Below are 16472 nucleotides of genomic sequence, written 5' to 3'. Positions count from 1 at the left end.
GATCACTCTTTTGGGGAAGCCTGGGATTTGTATGGGAGCACCAGCAGAAAGGGCACAAAGTAAAGGAACTCCCGCATGGAGTATCCACCCACGGCTTCCTCCTCCTTTTGCCCTGAGGTGATTGGAAGAAGTCCCACACAAGGAAGGAGAAAGCAGAGGGCCAGCTTTGGATGCCAAACAACTTTATTGAGTCTAAGGAAGAGAAGGAGGTAGCTGAAATAGGACACCAGGAGCAGCCAGTGAGGGTGTCCATTTGCCTGGCCAGCAGAGGGATGGAGGGAGGCAAACAGGTCCCACTAGGCTGGCATTGGGTGGTACAGACAGAAGAGGAAGGAAAGGGAAGAGAGTGAAAGAAAAGAGGAGTAAACCAAGGGCACAAATCCATTGTTCCAAGGAACCATCTTCAGTGCAGCTCCACGTTCTGAGGGTGTGGAGATTCTTGCCCGAGGATGCGCGGAGCAGATTTAGCAGGGACGACAACAACTGCTGCCATAGCAGTTGGTGATGCAGGAGATGTCAAAGCCCCCAGAGCTGATGGGCACTCCGCCACAGCTGAGGATGTTGCCAACAGCAGCAGAGGTGGAGGATCCCACGGCGGTGTTCTGTGGGGAGGAGCTGAGGATGGGGCCGGGCAGGGTCACCAGCACAGCAGGCGGCTCAATGACAACGTGGGAGCTCTGGCACTGCCTGACACAGCACTCATTGCAGCTGCTGGCCAGCGGGCAGGGGCCACAGGGCTGGCAGCAAGGGTCACAGGGCTTGCAGCAGGACATGGCTCGGGGTGACAGTTGCACCTGGCACAGAGGGCAGGGAGAAGCACAAAGTGAGGACACGTGAGAAGCAGCAGTGCACCCAAACACCCTGCAGCCAAGGCACCTCCTGGCCCACATTGGAGTGCCCAGATCAAAGCCCAGCAGCCACCTCAGCCACGTCCCAGCCTCTCTCTGTCTGTACAAGACCTTCTCTCCCCTGCCCTCTCCCAGAACAAGCAGCTCCCAGCCCTGGGCTATGACAGAACCCTCTCAGCTGAGACCTCCAGCCAGGCAAGACCTGGTCTGGAAGCAGCAGCAGCCGGAGGAAGAAAGGAAGAAGCTTCTCACTCACCTGATTCCTGAGGAGAAGGAGGTGAGAGAAGTGGAGTGAGAGAGCAGAGACTTGGGCTGCCTTTTATAGCAGTCCTGCCTTGCCTCAGGCCCAGAGGCTCCTTAGTGGAAGCCATAATTTTCTGACCAGCTCATGTCAAATGTGCACCATCCCAGTTAATGGTAGGGGCTGTGTCCTGGTTTCCTGCACTGCAGCCTCTATTTCCTGGCTTCTGCCCTGTGCGTTCCTATCTGAAGACTCCTTCTAGGGCCAGGAATGAGAGATCCAAGAATTTCCAGGATATAAACACATCTGAGTAGGCAGAATGCTCGGATCATGGTCTGGTGGCATTCCATGCAGGCTCATGACCTGAACCTGTGTCATTCCTGTGGGTTTCTTTGTGGCAAAGCACTCAGGGCATCACTCTCATTCTTCCTGTATCCCTGCCCATCTCTCCCGCATCCCTTTGTGACATCCCATGAGTTTTCACGTGCAGCCTGTTTTCCCGGCCCAGTTTGGGAACGGATAGGGGACAGAAAGTATTCTTTGTGGTCCTGCTTCCCCTCTATTACGTCTCCCTTTGGTCAGCACTCCATGCCTGCTTCTGAAGCTCCCTCCTGCTCTTGACCTGAGCTGGACTCCAAGCTGTGGTCGGTGGCCCTGGGCTGGATGGATGGTGCCCTGCAAGCTGCTCTGTCAATCCCCTTTCTCAGGCAGTATGACAAGATAGAACAAAACTGATAACAACTTGAAGCTGGATAGAAGGCAGTTTGCTAAAGCAAAAGGGAAAAATTATGCATGAACAAATGCACTGGGAAAGAAGATCAATGTATGGCCTCCTTCCCTCGGGAAGTGATGGCGGGCAATTTCCCAGGAAGCAGGGCTACCTCCTGTGTCATGGTTGCTGATGATGGCAGACTTTGTAACTCAGGCTGCAGAAATGGGCTCTGTGAGAAGAGTCCAGTGGTTCCAGCCAGCTCTGCTTGAGTCAGCTCCAGCTGTGTCCAAAAGGGACTCAGCTCTGCCCAACACTGAGCACATTTGTCCCACTGCTGATGCCTCTGTGAAAGCACATTTCATTAGAAATGGTTTGGGCTGGAAGGCAGCTTCAAGACCATTTCTTTCTCGTCCTCCTACCCTCATCAGAGGGGCACTGATGCCACCCACTAAACCATCTTGCTCCAAGCTGCGTCCATCCTGGTCTTGCACTCTTCCAGTGTTAAGGCATCCAAAACCATTCAGGGCAAGTAATTTCTATGCCTATCTGTTCCCACAGAGAGGGACATCTTTGTCAGCTCTAAGGGAAAGGGAACAAACAAAATTGAACTGAAAAAGACGGCACTAAGAAAGTTGCAGGAGTTGCAACAAAGTCCTTCCTCCACCCTTTTTCCAATGAGCAAACGAGAAGAGTTGACACAAACTGAAGGGGAAATCAGATGTCGAGGTGTGAATGCAGAAGGAACTTTATTGAGTCAAAAGAAGAAAATATGGAGGCTCAGAGAGGGCAACCAAGGGCTGCCACTAAGGTGCAGTGGCATGCCTCACGTCCTGGGTAGCTAAGGGAAGGTTGCCAGCAGGTCCCACTCGGCTGGCATTGAGAGATGGTGACAGGAAAGGAAAGGAAGAGAAAAAAGACAGGAGAAGAAGAAGGAAACAATAGTCTGAAGTTCCAAAATCCTATCTGTTACATTCGGACTGCATTCCATCATCAGGTTCCGAGCTCCTGGAGGTTCTTGCCCAAGGATTTTGGAGGCAGCATCTTTAGCAGGGACGACAGCATCTGCTGCCACCACAGCGGCTGGTGATGCAGGAGATGTCAAAGCCCCCAGAGCTGATGGGCACTCCCTCAGAGCTGAGGATGCTGCCAACAGCAGCAGAGGTGGAGGATCCCACGGCGGTGTTCTGTGGGAAGGAGCTGAGGATGGGGCCGGGCAGGGTCACCAGCACGGCAGGCGGCTCAATGACAACGTGGGAGCTCTGGCACTGCCTGACACAGCACTCATTGCAGCTGCTGGCCAGCGGGCAGGGGCCACAGGGCTGGCAGCAAGGCTCGCAGGGCTGACACTGCTGGCACTTCTCAGAGCAGGACATGTCTGGAGCCTGGCACTGCACCTGGCACAGAGGGCAGGGAGGAAGCAGAGCACACGCACACCTGAGACACAGCCCGCAAGGCACCCCCAGCAGCACAAGGCCCCTGCTGCCTGCACAGCTCCAGCCTGGGCAGCCCCAACCTGGGCATCCTTTGCCTGAGCCCAGCACGCTCCTTCCCAGCTCAGCCAGGCCCAGCTCTGCTCCTGCCTAACCTGGGGCAAAATCAGCACCTCAGCCCAGCCACAGCCTCGGGCCAGAACACACGCTCTCCCCTCTGCCCACACCAGCACCAGTGCAGAACAGCCCCAGAAGAACAGGGAGCAGGAACAAGGGCCAGAAAGATCAATGCTGTCGTGGAGAGGCTGGAGGAGAAAGGGGCTTCCAACTCACCTGGTTCCCAAGGAGAAGGAGGTGACAGAAGTGGTTGAGAGAGCCAGCAGTTCGGCTGCCTTTTATCCTGGCCCCACAGTGCCTCAGGGCGCACAGTTTGTGCTGCGAAGGTGACCATATTCCTGCGTGATCCCAAATGAATGGAAAGATCTCTGGGAATGGTATGGCATGAGTTGGATTTTCCCTCTGCAATGACTTGGCATTTCCTGGCTTACATCATTCCCAATCCCTCACGGACACTTCTTCTGAGTGCTGGCATGTGAGATTCCATGATTCCTGGAGCAAGGGTGTGTCTGTGTGGGCAAAGGACATGAAGTAACTGCAGAAGGGACCACAACAGCACAGGTGATGCCAGCCTGAGGCATTCTCGGGGATATTTTATGCTCCTGCTGACTAAAGTGCCTCATCCGCTCCCAGCCCTCCAGTCTATGGCTCATCACCCAACAGCTCTCCTTTGTGCCTTGCCTGCGAGGTAAAACCTTTTGTCTTTCGTCCTTGGCCTTCGGAGTGCGTGAGACTCTTGTAGCACTGCTGCCTGAGCTTCTGTCCTGCTTGGTGTTCCCAGGATCTGCTCTGGCTGGGAGCTCCCCAGCATCTCCTCAGTCACACCCTTTCCTCAGGCCTCTGCCCCATGTGCTTCCCCGCAATAATGGGTGTGGCAGTGTGGCTGTGGCCCAGTGTGTGCCAGTGTCTGCACATCCCTGTGCCTGTGCCCTGCTGGCAAGAGCCCCTGAGAGCCTCTGGCCTGCACGGGGATGGTTGTGCACAGGGCAGGGCACTTGTGTGCAAGCCCCGTGCCCGTGTGCCTGTGCCCGTGTGCTGGGCTCTGTGCTCTGGGCTCATCTCTGAGCACACCTGGCCAGGCTGGCTGAGTGTCAGTGGCCTGGGTGTGTGTGCACAGCTGGGCCTGAGCTGAGCTCTCAGCCCAGCCATTGCCCACCCTGTAGGGCCTTCCCTGCCCAGCAGTGCCAGCCACTGACACACACTCAGCCCCCAGTTCCTTCTCTGCAGGAACCTGGACAGGGCCAGGGCACCCACATCTCTCAAGTGCAATCCCTAACCCAGGCCATCCTTTTGATGCCACCTCCAAGCATTCTTTGGGGCCCTCAGGTCTTTCCCAGGGTCCTTCTTCCTGCCTCATGGGAAGACTTTTGTGTGACAGGGTTCTGGTGGCTTTGTGGGCCTGGGGGAGTCCACTCTCTACAATGGTCATTGCCCCATTGTCCAGGAGCTGTGTGAAACTGATGGTGTCAAAGAGAACTAGTAACGTGGAGTGAAACTCTTGACCATGTCTGGGAGGTGGAGGCCGGAAGATGGGGGAGTTTCTCCTCTGCCATAGCCAGATGAGGAACCAGTGGCAGCCTACAACATGGCTGGAGGATGATTTTGGTTTTGGTTCTGTCCTCATGCTCACTTGATTCTCTGTAACCATTCAGCTCTGCCTGTGTACGAAGAAGCTGAGCAGAAGATTAATGTGAGGCAGGTTTTTAAAGAGAGGAGGTTGTGGAATATCCCCAGGCACTGCTGTTTCCCATTCCCTGTCACTATTCGACATCATCTTCTCCTGACGATCACTCTTTTGGGGAAGCCTGGGATTTGTATGGGAGCACCAGCAGAAAGGGCACAAAGTAAAGGAACTCCAGCATGGAGTATCCACCCACGGCTTCCTCCTCCTTTTGCCCTGAGGTGATTGGAAGAGGTCCCACACAAGGAAGGAGAAAGCAGAGGGCCAGCTTTGGATGCCAAACAACTTTATTGAGTCTAAGGAAGAGAAGGAGGTAGCTGAAAGGGGACACCAGGAGCAGCCAGTGAGGGTGTCCATTTGCCTGGCAAGCAGAGGGATGGAGGGAGGCAAACAGGTCCCACTAGGCTGGCTTTGGGTGGTACAGACAGAAGAGGAAGGAAAGGGAAGAGAGTGAAAGAAAAGAGGAGTAAAACAAGGGCACAAATCCATTCTTCCAAGGAACCATCTTCAGTACAGCTCCACGTTCTGAGGGTGTGGAGATTCTTGCCCGAGGATGCGCGGAGCAGATTTAGCAGGGACGACAACAACTGCTGCCATAGCAGTTGGTGATGCAGGAGATGTCAAAGCCCCCAGAGCTGATGGGCACTCCGCCACAGCTGAGGATGCTGCCAACAGCAGCAGAGGTGGAGGATCCCACGGCGGTGTTCTGTGGGGAGGAGCTGAGGATGGGGCCGGGCAGGGTCACCAGCACAGCAGGTGGCTCAATGACAACGTGGGAGCTCTGGCACTGCCTGACACAGCACTCATTGCAGCTGCTGGCCAGCGGGCAGGGGCCACAGGGCTGGCAGCAAGGGTCACAGGGCTTGCAGCAGGACATGGCTCGGGGTGACAGTTGCACCTGGCACGGAGGGCAGAGAGAAGCACAAAGTGAGGACACGTGAGAAGCAGCAGTGCACCCAAACCCCCTGCAGCCAAGGCACCTCCTGGCCCACATTGGAGTGCCCAGCTCAAAGCCCAGCAGCCACCTCAGCCAAGTCCCAGCCTCTCTCTGTCTGCACAAGACCTTCTCTCCCCTGCCCTCTCCCAGAACAAGCAGCTCCCAGCCCTGGGCTATGACAGAACCCTCTCAGCTGAGACCTCCAGCCAGGCAAGACCTGGTCTGGAAGCAGCAGCAGCCGGAGGAAGAAAGGAAGAAGCTTCTCACTCACCTGATTCCTGAGGAGAAGGAGGTGAGAGAAGTGGAGTGAGAGAGCAGAGACTTGGGCTGCCTTTTATAGCAGTCCTGCCTTGCCTCAGGCCCAGAGGCTCCTTAGTGGAAGCCATAATTTTCTGACCAGCTCATGTCAAATGTGCACCATCCCAGTTAATGGTAGGGGCTGTGTCCTGGTTTCCTGCACTGCAGCCTCTATTTCCTGGCTTCTGCCCTGTGCGTTCCTATCTGAAGACTCCTTCTAGGGCCAGGAATGAGAGATCCAAGAATTTCCGGGATATAAACACATCTGAGTAGGCAGAATGCTCGGATCATGGTCTGGTGGCATTCCATGCAGGCTCATGACCTGAACCTGTCTCCTTCCTGTGGGTTTCTTTGTGGCAAAGCACTCAGGGCATCACTCTCCTTCTTCCTGTATCCCTGCCCATCTCTCCCGCATCCCTTTGTGACATCCCATGAGTTTTCACGTGCAGCCTGTTTTCCTGGCCCAGTTTGGGAACGGATAGGGGACAGAAAGTATTCTTTGTGGTCCTGCTTCCCCTCTATTACGTCTCCCTTTGGTCAGCACTCCATGCCTGCTTCTGAAGCTCCCTCCTGCTCTTGACCTGAGCTGGACACCAAGCTGTGGTCAGTGGCCCTGGGCTGGATGGATGGTGCCCTGCAAGCTGCTCTGTCAATCCCCTTTCTCAGGCAGTATGACAGGATAGAACAAAACTGAAAACAGCTTGAAGCTGGATAGAAGGCAGTTTGCTAAAGCAAAAGGGAAAAATTACGCATGAACAAATGCACTGGGAAAGAAGATCAATGTATGGCCTCCTTCCCTCAGGAAGTGATGGCGGGCAATTTCCCAGGAAGCAGGGCTTCCTCCCGTGTCATGGTTGCTGATGATGGCAGACTTTGTAACTCAGGCTCCAGAAATGGGCTCTGTGAGAAGAGTCCAGTGGTTCCAGCCAGCTCTGCTTGAGTCAGCTCCAGCTGTGTCCAAAAGGGGACTCAGCTCTGCCCAACACTGAGCACGTTTGTCCCACTGCTGATGCCTCTGTGAAAGCACATTTCATTAGAAATGGTGTGGGCTGGAAGGCAACTTCAAGACCTTTCCTTTCTACTCCTCCCTTCCTCAACAGAGGGGCACCCACTGAACCAGATTGCTGGAAGCTCTGTCCAACCTGGTATTGCACACTTCCAGGGCTGAGAAATTTAAACTCTTTCTGGGCAAGTTATCGCAATGCCTCACCGTTCTCACAGAGAGGGACATTGTTGCGAGATCCAAGAGAATGGGAAGAAATAAAATTGCACTGCAGGGATTGCAATGCGGTGTTTTGCCCACACTTTTTCCAGGGAGCAAATTAGGAGACTTGTCTGAGAAAGAAGGAGAAATCAGAGGCCGAGCTTTGAATGCAAAAGGAACTTTATTGAGTCAAAAGAAGAAAAGGAGAATGCTCAGAGAGGGCACCTGAGGGAAGCAAGTAAGATGCAGCGGCATGCCTGATGTTCTGGCTGCTGAGGGAAGGAGGCCAGCAGGTCCCACTAGGCTGGCATTGAGTGCTAGTGACAGCAAAGCAAAGGAAGAGAAGAGGAGGAGGAGGAGAAAAAGGAGACACAAGTCCAAAGACTGAAATCCAACATTCCAAACTCCATTTTCATTCCATCATCAGGTAACGAGCTCCTGGAGGTTCTTGCCCAAGGATTTTGGAGGCAGCATCTTTAGCAGGGACGACAGCATCTGCTGCCACCACAGCGGCTGGTGATGCAGGAGATGTCAAAGCCCCCAGAGCTGATGGGCACTCCCTCAGAGCTGAGGATGCTGCCAACAGCAGCAGAGGTGGAGGATCCCACGGCGGTGTTCTGTGGGAAGGAGCTGAGGATGGGGCCGGGCAGGGTCACCAGCACAGCAGGCGGCTCAATGACAACGTGGGAGCTCTGGCACTGCCTGACACAGCACTCATTGCAGCTGCTGGCCAGCGGGCAGGGGCCACAGGACTGGCAGCAAGGCTCGCAGGGCTGGCACTGCTGGCACTTCTCAGAGCAGGACATGTCTGGAGCCTGGCACTGCACCTGGCACAGAGGGCAGGGAGGAAGCAGAGCACACGCACACCTGAGACACAGCCCGCAAGGCACCCCCAGCAGCACAAGGCCCCTGCTGCCTGCACAGCTCCAGCCTGGGCAGCCCCAACCTGGGCATCCTTTGCCTGAGCCCAGCACGCTCCTTCCCAGCTCAGCCAGGCCCAGCTCTGCTCCTGCCTAACCTGGGGCAAAATCAGCACCTCAGCCCAGCCACAGCCTCGGGCCAGAACACACGCTCTCCCCTCTGCCCACACCAGCACCAGTGCAGAACAGCCCCAGAAGAACAGGGAGCAGGAACAAGGGCCAGAAAGATCAATGCTGTCGTGGAGAGGCTGGAGGGGAAAGGGGCTTCCAACTCACCTGGTTCCCAAGGAGAAGGAGGTGACAGAAGTGGTTGAGAGAGCCACCAGTTCGGCTGCCTTTTATCCTGGCCCCACAGTGCCTCAGGGCCCACAGTTTGTGCTGCGAAGGTGACGATATTCCTGCCTGATCCCAAATGAATGGAAAGATCTCTGGGAATGGTATGGCATGAGTTGGATTTTCCCTCTGCAATGACTTGGCATTTCCTGGCTTACATCATTCCCAATCCCTCACGGACACTTCTTCTGAGTGCTGGCATGTGAGATTCCATGATTCCTGGAGCAAGGGTGTGTCTGTGTGGGCAAAGGACATGAAGTAAGTGCAGAAGGGACCACAACAGCACAGGTGATGCCAGCCTGAGGCAATCTCGGGGATATTTTATGCTCCTGCTGACTGGAAGTGCCTCATCCGCTCCCAGTCCTCCAGTCTATGGCTCATCACCCAACAGCTCTCCTTTGTGCCTTGCCTGCGAGGTAAAACCTTTTGTCCTTCATCCTTGGCCTTCGGAGTGCGTGAGACTCTTGTAGCACTGCTGCCTGAGCTTCTGTCCTGCTTGGTGTTCCCAGGATCTGCTCTGGCTGGGAGCTCCCCAGCATCTCCTCAGTCACATCCCTTCCTCAGGCCTCTGCCCCATGTGCTTCCCCACAATAATGGGTGTGGCAGTGTGGCTGTGGCCCAGTGTGTGCCAGTGTCTGCACATCCCTGTGCCTGTGCCCTGCTGGCAAGAGCCCCTGAGAGCCTCTGGCCTGCACGGGGATGGTTGTGCACAGGGCAGGGCACTTGTGTGCAAGCCCCGTGCCCGTGTGCCTGTGCCCGTGTGCTGGGCTCTGTGCTCTGGGCTCATCTCTGAGCACACCTGGCCAGGCTGGCTGAGTGTCAGTGCCCTGGGTGTGTGTGCACAGCTGGGCCTGAGCTGAGCTCTCAGCCCAGCCATTGCCCACCCTGTAGGGCCTTCCCTGCCCAGCAGTGCCAGCCACTGACACACACTCAGCCCCCAGTTCCTTCTCTGCAGAAACATGGACAGGGCCAGGGCACCCACATCTCTCAAGTGCAATCCCTAACCCAGGCCATCCTTTTGATGCCACCTCCAAGCATTCTTTGGGGCCCTCAGGTCTTTCCCAGGGTCCTTCTTCCTGCCTCATGGGGAGACTTTTGTGTGACAGGGTTCTGGTGGCTTTGTGGGCCTGGGGGAGTCCACTCTCTACAATGGTCATTGCCCCATTGTCCAGGAGCTATGTGAAACTGATGGTGTCAAAGAGAACTAGTAACGTGGAGTGAAACTCTTGACCATGTCTGGGAGGTGGAGGCCGGAAGATGGGGGAGTTTCTCCTCTGCCATAGCCAGATGAGGAACCAGTGGCAGCCTACAACATGGCTGGAGGATGATTTTGGTTTTGGTTCTGTCCTCATGCTCACTTGATTCTCTGTAACCATTCAGCTCTGCCTGTGTACGAAGAAGCTGAGCAGAAGATTAATGTGAGGCAGGTTTTTAAAGAGAGGAGGTTGTGGAATATCCCCAGGCACTGCTGTTTCCCATTCCCTGTCACTATTCGACATCATCTTCTCCTGACGATCACTCTTTTGGGGAAGCCTGGGATTTGTATGGGAGCACCAACAGAAAGGGCACAAAGTAAAGGAACTCCAGCATGGAGTATCCACCCACGGCTTCCTCCTCCTTTTGCCCTGAGGTGATTGGAAGAGGTCCCACACAAGGAAGGAGAAAGCAGAGGGCCAGCTTTGGATGCCAAACAACTTTATTGAGTCTAAGGAAGAGAAGGAGGTAGCTGAAAGAGGACACCAGGAGCAGCCAGTGAGGGTGTCCATTTGCCTGGCCAGCAGAGGGATGGAGGGAGGCAAACAGGTCCCACTAGGCTGGCATTGGGTGGTACAGACAGAAGAGGAAGGAAAGGGAAGAGAGTGAAAGAAAAGAGGAGTAAACCAAGGGCACAAATCCATTGTTCCAAGGAACCATCTTCAGTGCAGCTCCACGTTCTGAGGGTGTGGAGATTCTTGCCCGAGGATGCGCGGAGCAGATTTAGCAGGGACGACAACAACTGCTGCCATAGCAGTTGGTGATGCAGGAGATGTCAAAGCCCCCAGAGCTGATGGGCACTCCGCCACAGCTGAGGATGTTGCCAACAGCAGCAGAGGTGGAGGATCCCACGGCGGTGTTCTGTGGGGAGGAGCTGAGGATGGGGCCGGGCAGGGTCACCAGCACAGCAGGCGGCTCAATGACAACGTGGGAGCTCTGGCACTGCCTGACACAGCACTCATTGCAGCTGCTGGCCAGCGGGCAGGGGCCACAGGGCTGGCAGCAAGGGTCACAGGGCTTGCAGCAGGACATGGCTCGGGGTGACAGTTGCACCTGGCACGGAGGGCAGAGAGAAGCACAAAGTGAGGACACATGGGAAGCAGCAGTGCACCCAAACACCCTGCAGCCAAGGCACCTCCTGGCCCACATTGGAGTGCCCAGATCAAAGCCCAGCAGCCACCTCAGCCACGTCCCAGCCTCTCTCTGTCTGCACAAGACCTTCTCTCCCCTGCCCTCTCCCAGAACAAGCAGCTCCCAGCCCTGGGCTATGACAGAACCCTCTCAGCTGAGACCTCCAGCCAGGCAAGAGCTGGTCTGGAAGCAGCAGCAGCCGGAGGAAGAAAGGAAGAAGCTTCTCACTCACCTGATTCCTGAGGAGAAGGAGGTGAGAGAAGTGGAGTGAGAGAGCAGAGACTTGGGCTGCCTTTTATAGCAGTCCTGCCCTGCCTCAGGCCCAGAGGCTCCTTAGTGGAAGCCATAATTTTCTGACCAGCTCATGTCAAATGTGCACCATCCCAGTTAATGGTAGGGGCTGTGTCCTGGTTTACTGCACTGCAGCCTCTATTTCCTGGCTTCTGCCCTGTGCGTTCCTATCTGAAGACTCCTTCTAGGGCCAGGAATGAGAGATCTAAGAATTTCCGGGATATAAACACATCTGAGTAGGCAGAATGCTCGGATCATGGTCTGGTGGCATTCCATGCAGGCTCATGACCTGAACCTGTCTCCTTCCTGTGGGTTTCTTTGTGGCAAAGCACTCAGGGCATCACTCTCCTTCTTCCTGTATCCCTGCCCATCTCTCTAGCATCCCTTTGTGACATCCCATGAGTTTTCACGTGCAGCCTGTTTTCCTGGCCCAGTTTGGGAACGGATAGGGGACAGAAAGTATTCTTTGTGGTCCTGCTTCCCCTCTATTACGTCTCCCTTTGGTCAGCACTCCATGCCTGCTTCTGAAGCTCCCTCCTGCTCTTGACCTGAGCTGGACTCCAAGCTGTGGTCGGTGGCCCTGGGCTGGATGGATGGTGCCCTGCAAGCTGCTCTGTCAATCCCCTTTCTCAGGCAGTATGACAGGATAGAACAAAACTGAAAACAGCTTGAAGCTGGATAGAAGGCAGTTTGCTAAAGCAAAAGGGAAAAATTACGCATGAACAAATGCACTGGGAAAGAAGATCAATGTATGGCCTCCTTCCCTCAGGAAGTGATGGCGGGCAATTTCCCAGGAAGCAGGGCTTCCTCCCGTGTCATGGTTGCTGATGATGGCAGACTTTGTAACTCAGGCTGCAGAAATGGGCTCTGTGAGAAGAGTCCAGTGGTTCCAGCCAGCTCTGCTTGAGTCAGCTCCAGCTGTGTCCAAAAGGGGACTCAGCTCTGCCCAACACTGAGCAATTTGTCCCACTGCTGATGCCTCTGTGAAAGCACATTTCATTAGAAATGGTGTGGGCTGGAAGGCAACTTCAAGACCTTTCCTTTCTACTCCTCCCTTCCTCAACAGAGGGGCACCCACTGAACCAGATTGCTGGAAGCTCTGTCCAACCTGGTATTGCACACTTCCAGGGCTGAGAAATTTAAACTCTTTCTGGGCAAGTTATCGCAATGCCTCACCGTTCTCACAGAGAGGGACATTGTTGCGAGATCCAAGAGAATGGGAAGTAATAAAATTGCACTTCAGGGATTGCAATGCGGTGTTTTGCCCACACTTTTTCCAGGGAGCAAATTTGGAGACTTGTCTGAGAAAGAAGGAGAAATCAGAGGCCGAGCTTTGAATGCAAAAGGAACTTTATTGCGTCAAAAGAAGAAAAGGAGAATGCTCAGAGAGGGCACATGAGGGAAGCAAGTAAGATGCAGCGGCATGCCTGATGTTCTGGCTGCTGAGGGAAGGAGGCCAGCAGGTCCCACTAGGCTGGCATTGAGTGCTAGTGACAGCAAAGCAAAGGAAGAGAAGAGGAGGAGGAGGAGAAAAAGGAGACACAAGTCCAAAGACTGAAATCCAACATTCCAAAATCCATTTTCATTCCATCATCAGGTTCCGAGCTCCTGGAGGTTCTTGCCCAAGGATTTTGGAGGCAGCATCTTTAGCAGGGACGACAGCATCTGTTGCCACCACAGCAGCTGGTGATGCAGGAGATGTCAAAGACCCCAGAGCTGATGGGCACTCCCTCAGAGCTGAGGATGCTGCCAACAGCAGCAGAGGTGGAGGATCCCACGGCGGTGTTCTGTGGGAAGGAGCTGAGGATGGGGCCGGGCAGGGTCACCAGCACAGCAGGCGGCTCAATGACAACGTGGGAGCTCTGGCACTGCCTGACACAGCACTCATTGCAGCTGCTGCCCAGCGGGCAGGGGCCACAGGACTGGCAGCAAGGCTCGCAGGGCTGGCACTGCTGGCACTTCTCAGAGCAGGACATGTCTGGAGCCTGGCACTGCACCTGGCACAGAGGGCAGGGAGGAAGCAGAGCACACGCACACCTGAGACACAGCCCGCAAGGCACCCCCAGCAGCACAAGGCCCCTGCTGCCTGCACAGCTCCAGCCTGGGCAGCCCCAACCTGGGCATCCTTTGCCTGAGCCCAGCACGCTCCTTCCCAGCTCAGCCAGGCCCAGCTCTGCTCCTGCCTAACCTGGGGCAAAATCAGCACCTCAGCCCAGCCACAGCCTCGGGCCAGAACACACGCTCTCCCCTCTGCCCACACCAGCACCAGTGCAGAACAGCCCCAGAAGAACAGGGAGCAGGAACAAGGGCCAGAAAGATCAATGCTGTCGTGGAGAGGCTGGAGGGGAAAGGGGCTTCCAACTCACCTGGTTCCCAAGGAGAAGGAGGTGACAGAAGTGGTTGAGAGAGCCACCAGTTCGGCTGCCTTTTATCCTGGCCCCACAGTGCCTCAGGGCCCACAGTTTGTGCTGCGAAGGTGACGATATTCCTGCCTGATCCCAAATGAATGGAAAGATCTCTGGGAATGGTATGGCATGAGTTGGATTTTCCCTCTGCAATGACTTGGCATTTCCTGGCTTACATCATTCCCAATCCCTCACGGACACTTCTTCTGAGTGCTGGCATGTGAGATTCCATGATTCCAGGAGCAAGGGTGTGTCTGTGTGGGCAAAGGACATGAAGTAAGTGCAGAAGGGACCACAACAGCACAGGTGATGCCAGCCTGAGGCAATCTCGGGGATATTTTATGCTCCTGCTGACTGGAAGTGCCTCATCCGCTCCCAGCCCTCCAGTCTATGGCTCATCACCCAACAGCTCTCCTTTGTGCCTTGCCTGCGAGGTAAAACCTTTTGTCCTTCATCCTTGGCCTTCGGAGTGCGTGAGACTCTTGTAGCACTGCTGCCTGAGCTTCTGTCCTGCTTGGTGTTCCCAGGATCTGCTCTGGCTGGGAGCTCCCCAGCATCTCCTCAGTCACATCCCTTCCTCAGGCCTCTGCCCCATGTGCTTCCCCACAATAATGGGTGTGGCAGTGTGGCTGTGGCCCAGTGTGTGCCAGTGTCTGCACATCCCTGTGCCTGTGCCCTGCTGGCAAGAGCCCCTGAGAGCCTCTGGCCTGCACGGGGATGGTTGTGCACAGGGCAGGGCACTTGTGTGCAAGCCCCGTGCCCGTGTGCCTGTGCCCGTGTGCTGGGCTCTGTGCTCTGGGCTCATCTCTGAGCACACCTGGCCAGGCTGGCTGAGTGTCAGTGGCCTGGGTGTGTGTGCACAGCTGGGCCTGAGCTGAGCTCTCAGCCCAGCCATTGCCCACCCTGTAGGGCCTTCCCTGCCCAGCAGTGCCAGCCACTGACACACACTCAGCCCCCAGTTCCTTCTCTGCAGAAACATGGACAGGGCCAGGGCACCCACATCTCTCAAGTGCAATCCCTAACCCAGGCCATCCTTTTGATGCCACCTCCAAGCATTCTTTGGGGCCCTCAGGTCTTTCCCAGGGTCCTTCTTCCTGCCTCATGGGAAGACTTTTGTGTGACAGGGTTCTGGTGGCTTTGTGGGCCTGGGGGAGTCCACTCTCTACAATGGTCATTGCCCCATTGTCCAGGAGCTATGTGAAACTGATGGTGTCAAAGAGAACTAGTAACGTGGAGTGAAACTCTTGACCATGTCTGGGAGGTGGAGGCCGGAAGATGGGGGAGTTTCTCCTCTGCCATAGCCAGATGAGGAACCAGTGGCAGCCTACAACATGGTTGGAGGATGATTTTGGTTTTGGTTCTGTCCTCATGCTCACTTGATTCTCTGTAACCATTCAGCTCTGCCTGTGTACGAAGAAGCTGAGCAGAAGATTAATGTGAGGCAGGTTTTTAAAGAGAGGAGGTTGTGGAATATCCCCAGGCACTGCTGTTTCCCATTCCCTGTCACTATTCGACATCATCTTCTCCTGACGATCACTCTTTTGGGGAAGCCTGGGATTTGTATGGGAGCACCAACAGAAAGGGCACAAAGTAAAGGAACTCCAGCATGGAGTATCCACCCACGGCTTCCTCCTCCTTTTGCCCTGAGGTGATTGGAAGAGGTCCCACACAAGGAAGGAGAAAGCAGAGGGCCAGCTTTGGATGCCAAACAACTTTATTGAGTCTAAGGAAGAGAAGGAGGTAGCTGAAAGAGGACACCAGGAGCAGCCAGTGAGGGTGTCCATTTGCCTGGCCAGCAGAGGGATGGAGGGAGGCAAACAGGTCCCACTAGGCTGGCATTGGGTGGTACAGACAGAAGAGGAAGGAAAGGGAAGAGAGTGAAAGAAAAGAGGAGTAAACCAAGGGCACAAATCCATTGTTCCAAGGAACCATCTTCAGTGCAGCTCCACGTTCTGAGGGTGTGGAGATTCTTGCCCGAGGATGCGCGGAGCAGATTTAGCAGGGACGACAACAACTGCTGCCATAGCAGTTGGTGATGCAGGAGATGTCAAGGCACCCAGAGCTGATGGGCACTCCGCCACAGCTGAGGATGTTGCCAACAGCAGCAGAGGTGGAGGATCCCACGGCGGTGTTCTGTGGGGAGGAGCTGAGGATGGGGCCGGGCAGGGTCACCAGCACAGCAGGCGGCTCAATGACAACGTGGGAGCTCTGGCACTGCCTGACACAGCACTCATTGCAGCTGCTGGCCAGCGGGCAGGGGCCACAGGGCTGGCAGCAAGGGTCACAGGGCTTGCAGCAGGACATGGCTCGTGGTGACAGTTGCACCTGGCACGGAGGGCAGAGAGAAGCACAAAGTGAGGACACATGGGAAGCAGCAGTGCACCCAAACACCCTGCAGCCAAGGCACCTCCTGGCCCACATTGGAGTGCCCAGATCAAAGCCCAGCAGCCACCTCAGCCACGTCCCAGCCTCTCTCTGTCTGCACAAGACCTTCTCTCCCCTGCCCTCTCCCAGAACAAGCAGCTCCCAGCCCTGGGCTATGACAGAACCCTCTCAGTTGAGACCTCCAGCCAGGCAAGAGCTGGTCTGGAAGCAGCAGCAGCCGGAGGAAGAAAGGAAGAAGCTTCTCACTCACCTGATTCCTGAGGAGAAGGAGGTGAGAGAAGTGGAG

The 16472-nt window shown here is 55.4% G+C and overlaps 4 protein-coding genes across 4 annotated transcripts; all 4 read right to left on the bottom strand.

Annotated features, from left to right (window-relative positions):
- Positions 1-165: 165 nt before the first annotated feature.
- Positions 166-811, bottom strand: LOC132339281 (feather keratin Cos2-2-like). The gene has a single exon (XM_059869473.1). It carries the CDS (start codon positions 771-773, stop codon positions 465-467), a length of 309 nt encoding a protein of 102 aa, XP_059725456.1. The 5' UTR covers positions 774-811; the 3' UTR covers positions 166-464.
- Positions 812-2524: 1713 nt separating this feature from the next.
- On the bottom strand, positions 2525-3688 carry LOC132339282 (feather keratin Cos2-2-like). The gene has a single exon (XM_059869474.1). The coding sequence runs from the start codon at positions 3172-3174 to the stop codon at positions 2845-2847; it is 330 nt and encodes a 109-aa protein (XP_059725457.1). The 5' UTR covers positions 3175-3688; the 3' UTR covers positions 2525-2844.
- Positions 3689-10398: 6710 nt separating this feature from the next.
- Positions 10399-11024, bottom strand: LOC132339159 (feather keratin Cos2-2-like). The gene has a single exon (XM_059869252.1). The coding sequence runs from the start codon at positions 11004-11006 to the stop codon at positions 10698-10700; it is 309 nt and encodes a 102-aa protein (XP_059725235.1). The 5' UTR covers positions 11007-11024; the 3' UTR covers positions 10399-10697.
- A 1704-nt stretch (positions 11025-12728) lies between these two features.
- Positions 12729-13794, bottom strand: LOC132339187 (feather keratin Cos1-1/Cos1-3/Cos2-1-like). The gene is made up of 2 exons (XM_059869322.1): positions 13763-13794; positions 12729-13393 (listed from the first exon to the last, which is right to left on the bottom strand). The coding sequence occupies exon 2, from the start codon at positions 13370-13372 to the stop codon at positions 13043-13045; it is 330 nt and encodes a 109-aa protein (XP_059725305.1). The 5' UTR covers positions 13373-13393; positions 13763-13794; the 3' UTR covers positions 12729-13042.
- Between the last annotated feature and the right edge of the window lie 2678 nt (positions 13795-16472).

Source organism: Haemorhous mexicanus, chromosome 28, assembly GCF_027477595.1.
Source record: "Haemorhous mexicanus isolate bHaeMex1 chromosome 28, bHaeMex1.pri, whole genome shotgun sequence".
NCBI classification, from domain to species: Eukaryota; Metazoa; Chordata; class Aves; order Passeriformes; family Fringillidae; genus Haemorhous; species Haemorhous mexicanus.
Note: the sequence above shows the minus strand (reverse complement) of the source record. Positions and strands in the feature narration are given on the sequence as shown.